General features: G+C 43.7%; 1 protein-coding gene across 3 annotated transcripts; it reads left to right on the top strand.

Annotated features, from left to right (window-relative positions):
• Window positions 1-4636: 4636 nt before the first annotated feature.
• Window positions 4637-10187, top strand: serpine3 (serpin peptidase inhibitor, clade E (nexin, plasminogen activator inhibitor type 1), member 3). Of its 3 annotated transcripts, none has more exons than XM_063888299.1 (9): window positions 4637-4991; window positions 5998-6294; window positions 7562-7789; window positions 8004-8240; window positions 8475-8673; window positions 8804-8904; window positions 9075-9161; window positions 9292-9375; window positions 10037-10187. In XM_063888299.1, the coding sequence occupies exons 2-9, from the start codon at window positions 6030-6032 to the stop codon at window positions 10087-10089; spliced, it is 1254 nt and encodes a 417-aa protein (XP_063744369.1). In that variant the 5' UTR covers window positions 4637-4991; window positions 5998-6029; the 3' UTR covers window positions 10090-10187. The 3 variants fall into 3 exon arrangements, with proteins under 3 accessions (XP_063744369.1, XP_063744367.1, XP_063744368.1); XM_063888297.1 differs by having other exon boundaries at window positions 5970-6294; XM_063888298.1 differs by lacking the exon at window positions 4637-4991 and adding an exon at window positions 5024-5216 and having other exon boundaries at window positions 5970-6294.
• Window positions 10188-10253: the final 66 nt, after the last annotated feature.

The raw sequence follows: 10253 nt of genomic DNA, 5'->3' as shown, positions 1-10253 counted from the left end.
CACAAATTGTACATGTACGACACCCTCTGTCCCTGGACCCTCACATCGGATAAAAATATGATATTTTTATCATCAAAAAATAATAACACCTACATTGGGTAGCAGCAAGAAACGTTACTCGACTAAAACACGGATAACCAAGTCAATCATGGCCATGATAACATTTCAAAGACATGGTTTTTAGATGAACAAACGGCCATTTAATACAACGTAATAAAGCAGAGCAGTACAACACTGCCCTCTTGTGTGGGGTTGAACATGTAACTGAATCCAGGAAGACCTCTAAACCTGATATTTTCTTTCAACCTTGATTTCTAACTAACCACTGAAAGAATAAAGTCAGAAAATACATCCCAGAGTTTTTGAAACAGCATCATTGTGTGTCAGAGTTTCTCTGTACCTCTCCTCAGGGGGAAGAAGGACCTCTTGTTTCCTCTGAAACCCGCCTCACTGAACACTTAAACAGGTGTGAGTCTCCTTGTGAGGTCCCCAAACAGTCTGAAGAGGGACATCAGATAATAGCGCACATACTGGTTGTCATGGTGAAGCCCTGCAGAGGTGATGTCATCATGAACCAATCAGCAGGCAGAGTGGTGAAGGCAGAGGGTATAGAGAAGGAAGTCTGGAAAACACATCAAGTTGAGATGTGGAAATCCCTCACAAAGTTTTACTCATTTTAACATTTCATTTGAACCCCCTCATTTTCATTTTCCTCAATATGGAAATGATAGAATGCAGTTGTTGGTCTGTTCTATGTCTCTTTCAATTAGGGAATGTGTTCATTGGATGGGAATGCATCCTTAAATGCCATATTTCTTAATTAGAAAAACTAGAGGATTTAACGAGTGTAAAAACGACTATTTTTTTCATTTAACCAGTAATCTCAACAGATCTAAATTCAGCTCTTCATAGTTACCTCAGATCATTTTAGAAAGCAAGGCATGTTCATCTTAAACATATAATGGAGATTTGAACTGTAAATATGTGTAGTTTGCAGGTCAGGTCAATCATGCTATAATAATAATATACTCTGATTAATGCTTTGTAAAATTAAAACATGACCCACAGAAATAAACTTTATTTTTTGCTGTTCTTTTTCATGGTTGAGGTGGCATGTACTCTTTAAAATAATAAGGAAAAAAGAAACTCATTCCAGATAATACTTGGATGGCTATCTGTAAGTTTTCCTGGAGACCTTTCATGACAAGGATGAGCAGTTCACTTCAGGAACACAAGGCAGCAGATGGTGCTATAGTGAAACAGGTTGAAATGGCAACTACAACTACACCATTTTCTATTTTGCATTTAGAGTATTACCCTGAACTTATAAGGGTATTTCCCCAAGTTGCTGTCCTGACACCCAACATAACAACCAGCAGCATTTTTTCCCATGGTTCCCCCGGCTCCATGCTGCAGCCTGAGAGGCGGACGCAGCGTGGGACACGTCCCCTCACGTCGCCCCTCTCTCAGTGCCAGCACTAGTGGCTTTAATCCTCCGTGGCGTACCTGGCAGATCGCTCTGGCGACACCGGCTCACAGCGCTGCTGGCAGCCCGGCCCCGCACACCAGCATCGCCTGTAATCCACCCCACTACCCCCGCCTCAACAGCCCATAGCCCGGGAGGCTGAGGGGAAGTAGGGCACTGGAGGTGAAGCAGGATGTCAGTCACTGCTGGGCGTGGTGCATCTCCTGGCACCGGACTCTACTCCCCCTATAACACATACAGAGTCTTTGAGTGTTTCTTTTCTGGGGTTGTTCTGCATCTGCCTTTCATTTTTGATATCTCTGTGGGCTGACTTTTTGTTTGACCTTTATCTTATTCTTGCTTTTTGTTACTACTTCTTCTTCTTCTTCTTGTAAAAAAACACTTCACCCTTTGAAATTATCACTGTACATCTATTATTCACCTTGAATTCTTGAAGAAAAGTAGGTTTTTCGTGCAAAATGGGGACACTGGGAATGTTGAATACGAGAAAACCTTCAACACAAGATCGTTTACACACTCACACAACTTTTGCCGTATAATACAAGTCTCATTTATCCAGTCGTATGCTCATGACTTTCCTGACACGTGCGTTTTCTCTGAAACATTACTATCTAAAACACTTTCATCAAAACCACTACCATCCCAAGCTTGCACAGGTTCGTGCATTTACTGAGTTTTCTGCCATTTTTATTTTGATTCTCTGTTCAAAGTTGAAGTTTTTCCTTAATAATTCATGGTAACATGCAGATGGTTATTGATCAAATATATAAATATGCAACATACAGGTTGAAGAACACCACAAGCAAACCACAGAGAGTTCATGTGATAAGTGGTTATCCTCCTCTGTTCATCATAGTTTCCCCCAGCAGGGTCAAAGGTCATGTGTTGGAGAGGGGCCTGGGGTGAGCTGTGTGAATGGAGAGCCTGGGGAAAGTCTCCGCTGGTTAGGGATTAAGTTGCTGCCGCGTGGAGAAAGGCGGAGGCATCGCAGAGTCACACAGAGACACTCATCAACGCACATATTTGGAGAAAACTCTTGTGGAGTAACGATAAGCTCCAGGAATCACAGACTGACGCGCACGTGCCGAGAAAGGTCTTAGTGTCATTGTTAAGGAGGTTTGAGTGACGTGCATCACTCGATTAACTCCGGAACCAAAACAATTCTGAAATATCTGCTTTCTCTCACGCCTTATATTTAAGAGTGAATGCAAATGATTGTTACATCATTGGACCATGTACAGAAACAAAGTCATAAGAGGTATTTATCTCCCTTAGGGTGACCTTGATATATTATTGTGGTACCTTGAATCAGAATGAAGTATTGGAATTTGAATCTCTAATTGGAATATTAAATTGGAATTTTGACTTTCACTTACTTATAAAGACTACAGACTTGATTTGGACCCCAAAAGAGAAGAGCAGAGCAGATATGTCCTGTACTACAGCAGTTTTTTCATCATCATTTTCAGGTCATCTTGTCCTGGCTCTGACCAGGTGGCAGCTGATCAAACTGCGGTACAAACTGGCAGCTCAAAGTGAAAGAGGATGATCTTTGATGTGCAGAGGCCTCTGCAGAAGTTGCCCTCCAGCCTGACCCCCTCTGCATCGGCAGCTTGCTTTGCACTCGATCCAGGACTGAGCCGCAGAGAGCACAAATCATTATTTCTACTTCACAACTATGAACCTTCCTTCAAAGGCCTCCTAGCCGAACCAAGATGAAAGCTGCTGTTCAATTATCTTTGGTCAGTTACCGTGACTTCTCATCTCTTCCATCCCAGTCCTTAAAAATCCAAATTCCTGTGTCCGGAGTTGTTTAAAGAATGTGGCGACTCCGTTTAATGAAGCCGAGCCACGGCCGCACTAATTAGTCAAATCCAGTAATGGCCGGAATCCCCCTTTGGACAAAAGCAGCCAAATACCTGATGGCTACCAATCGTGTTCTCTCCTCCATGGGAAAAAATGCTCACTATATATTTTGCCGACTGCGATGTCCCCAATTAAGAGGGACAGTTGAGGGGAGATCACTGTAGCAGCATCGGTTTTAGGTGAAATACATTCTTTATATCTTGTGATCATACAAACGTTTTCCAAATATACTCAGCCTCCTCTTCCTGCAAAAAACTCCATTAAAAGAGCTAATAAAACACTCAACAGGTGTGTGAGGATGGGCTGCAGACAGACATTTTTCATCAACCTGAATTGAATATGCAGTCCCAGAATATTGTCTCTGTGCTTTAGTATCATCTATATCTGTTAGCTATGTACACATAATGAAAGCACCTGGGACATGTTAAGGATATACATATTGATTTGCTTTCCATATAGAAAAACAAACCCCCATTTCTGAGTTAAATGATCCGGTTTTAAAGTTGTTTATCGTTGTTATTATTCTAATGTTGTTCATCTGTGAACAGCGTTGATCAAATGCTTTCTGATGTCCACATTCCTCAGAGTGATACCAATTATAAATGCTGATGCAGAAGTTTGAGGCTCTGAGCAGAAATGTCTTTGATCATCGACACAAAAGGACAAATGACTTTCTGTAAAACAGAAAGGATGCCTCCTCTTTCTCTCTCCCTCTCTGTGTGTGTTAAAGATTTTAAAATAAATACACTTTTTGCAGTTTTATTTATCTTATGCAAAATGATTTTATAGCTCCAGCCAACGATAACAAAATGAAAATGCAATCGATGTTGTATTGCTAGTTTGATGTGATAAGATGTCCCAATTACCCAATTGTATTCAAAATGGAGTTGACTCCCTTCAGTGTACAGTTTCTGTAAGATGTGTTGTGTCTGCATTACGGGAATTGTTCAAAAGCCATTGAGTCTCAATTCAGTGATATCCAACTAACCAGACTAATGTTTTTGTTCATCAATGATTTGAAGCATTTTTGTCCTGCTGAAAAAAACCTTTAATCAAATAAATATTTCTCCAGGATCAGTGCCCAAAACAACGGAAGTGACTCACAGATAATAAGACTGACTGTAATATAAACATGTGATTGTGTTATCTTGATGACCTCCACTTTAACTCTACACACCTGACTGTATTCTTGGCGGGAATGTGCTCCTATCTGGGATGAAGGGTTTCCACGCTATAATTGAAATATCAGGAAACTTCCACTCATGCGTGCTGTGCTGAGTGCGCCTGTGTGGAAGTTGTGTCCTTCCTCCCTCTGCCCGGGTTGGGATTTGCTGCTCAGTGACATGCCTCCCTCCGCCTGGCTCCTTATAGCCCCGGGGAGCAGGAACCAGGACGAGTGGTACGGACATCGCCGACGGAGACCGCAAACACGGTTCCACTTTAAACACGGTCTTATGACTACAGCCTCACAGAGAGGGGACCTGCAGAGAGACTGAGAGCCGGGGACCACAGAGGACTGTTTCAGAGACCACTGACCGGGGACAGGGACTGACAGCCGGGGAAACACAGGACACACCTGCTGAGGCTGCATGGTTGAGAGCAGCTGGAGTAACCCGGATATAACTTCGCTTGTGTGCAGGTAGGACACGCACCTGTCAGTGTTTTGATTCAGATGTGACACAACGGGACATCATCGCAGTTTCATATTTCTTCTGAGGACGATAAATAATCTCAATTGTGCAGTAAATTAACCTGAAGTGGACCTAACGTAATGGGACTCTACCTTCCTATCCATAAGAGCTGACACGAGCTGTTTTTTGATCTCTTATTGGCTATTTTGATCCTCATTTTGTGTCTGTTTTTGGTAATGGTTTGTTTCTCTCAGGTCATGTTAAGTCTCTCTCTGGTCATTTTGTGTATTTTTGTGGTGTTGTTTAGTTTCTCTGAGGTCATTTTGAGCCTCTTTCTAGGCTTTTTTAGTCTGTTTGGGGTAATTTTACGTCTATTTTGATCATTTCTTCTCTTATGCTGTGTTATGCCATTGTGTGGTAATTTCTAGGCTTTTATTCTGTATTTTTCTGTTTATTTGTGCTCATTTGGTTGCCTTTTCTTTGTGTTTTTGGATCTCTGGTAATATTGTGCCTCTTTATTGTCATTTTGAGTAATTTTTTGGTAACGTTGGATCTCTTTGTGGTTATTTTCGAGTTGTTTTCTGGTCGATAGGTGTCTCTTCTGTTGATATTTTGCAGTTAATGAGCCCCTAACAACTAGGGCAACTGGGACTGTGCCCTGTAGGGCAACTTTGTAATCTATCAATGATTAGTAGGCTACTGTACAGTAAGAAGTAGTCAGATCATTTAAGTAAGACTGGAAGCAATAAAAACTAAAACATTAGAAGTAGAACAATCAGTTTGATATGATATTAATGCAATAAATTGTGTTAAACTTACACTGGATCACAATAAACAAGCACATGCATTACACTTCAAGAGCTTTTGCATATTTTGTAAAATGATACCACAAATGTCATCGTATCATCACACTGCTGAGAGTTGGTATTTGCCTGCTGCTTGACCTCCCTGACCTCAGTACTTATTGCCTTTCTTTTGTCTTAAAGGATAACGTTTTTCGGCCCCTTGTTGCAGCCTGCGGACATCCCCCCCCTCCTGCAGCTCTGATGTGTCGCCTGCCGCTGGCTTCCCTCGTCATTTGCTTCTGGTTGGTGGAGAGGAGCCGGTGCAGCAGCAGCCTTCAGGACGGCATGGGAGAGCTGCACAACCGCTTCGCCGTCAGCCTCTACCAGACGCTCACCGAGACGGAGAACATCTCCAACCTCATCGTGTCTCCAGTGAGCGTGTCCTTGTCACTGGGGCTGCTGCAGCTCGGGGCCCGGGGCAACACACTGGCTCAGCTGGAGGGGGCCATCGGATACAGTGTGAAGGGTACGGAGCATCCCAGATTTTTCATATGCAGATGAAGGTGGAGTTAGCTGCTGCTCATGCTGAGGGAGTAGTGAGGTTGTTAGTGGACCTCAGTGCTGTTGGTACCAGGTGGTGTGGAGCAGTGCTGCTGCTGCTGCAGAGCACAGTGGTGTCTGGAGCCATAATACCTGCCTCCACACCAACTCTAATCTCATTAAACCACTCCTGAAGCTCGGCCCCGGGGTTGTGAGGTCAGCGCGTTTAATTAGAAACAAAATGAGAGTTGGAGCTGCTGTTTGAGATACCTGCATGATGTGAGGGTGCATGTCAGAGACTCAGGGCTGACTATGGGCATTGTCATTAGTTTTTGCACAATCCTGCAGGTAAATGGTGCGAGTCAAGTTGCATGAACTTTAGTTATTTTCCCGCTGAAGTGTCGTGAGTTATACTTCTTAAAATGATCAGATGATCAAAGCAGATAAATGCTAGATAGTGAAACTTCTTAAGAGATTGCACTAATTGAGTTTGCAGTTCTAGTGTCCAGCAGTGGCTCAGTCAGTAGGGGCTTGGACTGGGAATCGTAGGGTCGCCGGTTCAAGTCCCCAAACAGACTTGAAATATGGAAAGTGGACTGCTACTTGGAGAGGTCCCAGTTAACCTCTGCACAATAGCTGCCCACTGCTCCTAGTACTAGGATGGGTTAAATGCAGAGGACCAATTTCACTGTGTGTGCTCTGCTGTGTGCATGTATGTGACTAATAAAGAGGGTTTCATCCTCCGAGTCTAGTGTGTTCTATAGGTTTTTGTGCATGTAAATGGTCTGCAAAGGCTATCATCCCTGTGTTCCCTCCAGAGGGAGTTTCTCTCCCTCACACTTCCCCCCCCCTGCCTGAAACTTCTCCATTGGACTCCTTTGTTTACTTCTGTAACATAGTGACATCACTATGTAACACTCGCACTTCTATTGGCTAGCGCTCCACCACATTGTATGCGATAGGATAAGAGGCGGGACATCTCTAAGCAGTTGACCAATCACAACAGAGCCGACCAGCAAACCAATCAGAGCAGACTGGGCTCTGATTTCAGACAGAGAGTGAAAATGGGTGCTGCAGCACAGGCAGTATGAGAAAAATAAAGAGCTTTTTGAACATTAAAGCATGGAGACATGTCTGTAGAGACACTAAATACTGAAATGAGCATAAAATGTCCTCTTTACACTTTCCCTTCCCATAAAACAAACAGCTCATAGTTTATCACCACGGCTGAATTGTTTCTTCTCCTCCTGCAGATGCCACGGTTCAAAACTTCCTGTTGCATTCACACAGCGACATGAGAAACAACAGCCAGGGGATCTGGCTGCAGCAGACCTGCACATTATTCGTACAGAGCGGCGTCCAACTCCTCGCCGAGTTCACTAAACATGCAGCAGTGTGGGCTAACACCAGCGTGGTGAGGGCCAACTTCAGCCAACCCATCCCCAGCCGCGGGCAGCAGGAGAGAGCAGGGAACAACCAGGGTAAGAACAAGCTTCATAAAAACAGTTAGAGCAACACTTTTATTAACTGTTGTTATAGCATGTGTAATGTCAAAGGTTTGCTGGAGTGAATCCACCAAGTAATATTACCATGTCTCCAGCTTCATAGAGCAATGGAGCCTCTTTTAGCTTCTTAGTGATGCATTGAAAACCTACAGCATTGACATTAAGTTATTTCTTCCATTGTTCCCTCCAGACGAGCCCTTCCACTCGGGCAGCAGCAGCGGGGAGCTGTCGGGCTCCGGCGAGGCCCAGGCAGAGGCTCTGTGGTGGGGCCACCGGCTGCAGATGGCCCTGGTGAACACGGTGGCGTTCAGGGGCGTCTGGCAGAAACAGTTTCTGTTCACCAACACTCAGAACCTGCCCTTCGTCCTCCCCGACGGCAGCGCCATCAAAGTGCCCATGATGTACCAGGCCACAGAGGTCAGCTTCGGTAAGAGTCAGCATCCATCAAATCATTAAAGGAGGATCTCAGCTAAACTGCTGTCACAAAACCATTATACTACAAAGTGAATAACCAAGGAATAGTTTCATATCTTTGGATTCGGGCTATTCATTAAGTAAAGAGTGATAACCCTGTGTGTGTGTGTGTGTGTGTGTGTGTGTGTGTGTGTGTGTGTGTCCGTGTCCATGTCCGTGTCCGTCCGTCCATGTGTGTCCCATGCAGGTCAGTTCAGGACGGTGTCTGATCACCGCTACACCGTGCTGGAGCTGCCATACCTGGGCCGCTCGCTCAGCCTGCAGGTCGTGCTGCCGAGCGAGAGGAAGACGCCGCTGTCCTGCATCGAGTCGCAGCTCACCGCCCGGCAGCTGGCATCATGGGAAACTGGCCTGCGCAAAACCAAGATGGACGTCTTCCTCCCCAGGTTTGGAATTTTACTTGTAAAAGAGTATTTGTTGATTGTGATATTAGTACTTTTAATTAAGTAAATGATGCTAATACTTCTTCCTTCATAATTTCAGATTTATTTAAATGTTTCTGTCTGGTGTTCACAGGTTCAGGATGCAGAACAAGTTCAACCTGAGGTCGGTGCTTCCCGCCATGGGCATCAGCGACGCGTTTAACCCGACAGCAGCAGACTTCTCTGAAATATCAGGTCAGTACATCAACTCATGCAATCAAAGAATAAGCAAAAGAACTGCATGGAAAGTCCTACTAGTAAACATACATAAGTATTAGCAGAAAAATACACCAAGTACCTTAGGGTATGTCCACCACGGTCTGCAGGTCAAACAGGAAATACTGACAGCTAGTTTCTTCCTGCAGTGGAGGAAAGCCTTTATGTGTCTGATGCTTTTCATGAAGTGAGGATAGAAGTCACAGAAGACGGGACGAAGGCAGCTGCAGCTACAGGTGAGAAATTCCCTTCAAAATAATGAGACAGCTGTCATTTAAAAAAAAGACTCTACTGGCCTGTAACCATACCTTTTGAAACCGATAAGGTTATGGGATGGCACATTATTTTCATTTCTTCTCCTTGCAGCTATGGTGCTTCTCAAGCGATCCCGTGCTCCTGTTTTCAAAGCGGACCGGCCGTTCCTATTTCTGCTGCGACAAGTCAACACAGGTATGGATTACATTTAGTAGAAACATCAAACTGTTTCCCACTCCAGTCTGCAGGGGCTGCTACTTCAATTAACACAAAGTTGTGCATGTTTTAACTCTAAAGGGTGTAGGACTTGAATACTTCAGATATAGCGCCCCCTAGTGGTTAAATGAATACACTGCCACAGGGACAGTGGGCTGAATGCAACATGTCACTTCTTTCAAAGAAAACACTTTTTAAAGCAATAATTTACACCTGAAACTACTTCAGATTACATTAACTTCTTATTATATAAATGATTTACTTGAAGTGACATTACATTCTTAAACAAAAAGTTGCTTTCTTGCATGCCTTCACGCTAAATGCAGAATCAAAACACAGAAAAGTCTTAATGAACTCAACTAAAGGTGGCCGGGTTTAGGAAATTTACGCACCTCGTGCAGTATAATCCAAGTCTCATTTATCCAGTTCTATACTCATGAAGGGAACTTTGGGATTTTAGCCTCTGCAGACCATTAACATGCACTAAAACCTACATAACATACTACAGGAAAAGGAAATCCCCAAAAAGCACAATAAGGCCTCTTATACAATCACAGATATTCTTCACAAAGTGTCTTTTAGGAAGATGAAGATTCTTTAAAGTGAATAAATGTAAACCTTTGTTTTTTCTCCTTTTCAGGATCCATCTTGTTCATGGGCCGGGTGATGAACCCAGCCGACCAAACACCCTAAGAATCTCACATACAGACCCCCCACCCACACCCCCATTTCACTACTGGTATTTATTTGTGGACCAACGGGAGGGTCCACGGACACTTCAGGAAGAGGGATAATATTTTTGTACATGTCTGTAAATAAAATTTTAATACATGTTTTTACGCCGAGGGTGTTTTGGT

Source organism: Eleginops maclovinus, chromosome 7, assembly GCF_036324505.1.
Source record: "Eleginops maclovinus isolate JMC-PN-2008 ecotype Puerto Natales chromosome 7, JC_Emac_rtc_rv5, whole genome shotgun sequence".
Taxonomy (NCBI): domain Eukaryota; kingdom Metazoa; phylum Chordata; class Actinopteri; order Perciformes; family Eleginopidae; genus Eleginops; species Eleginops maclovinus.
This window is presented reverse-complemented; position numbering and strand designations above follow the sequence as displayed.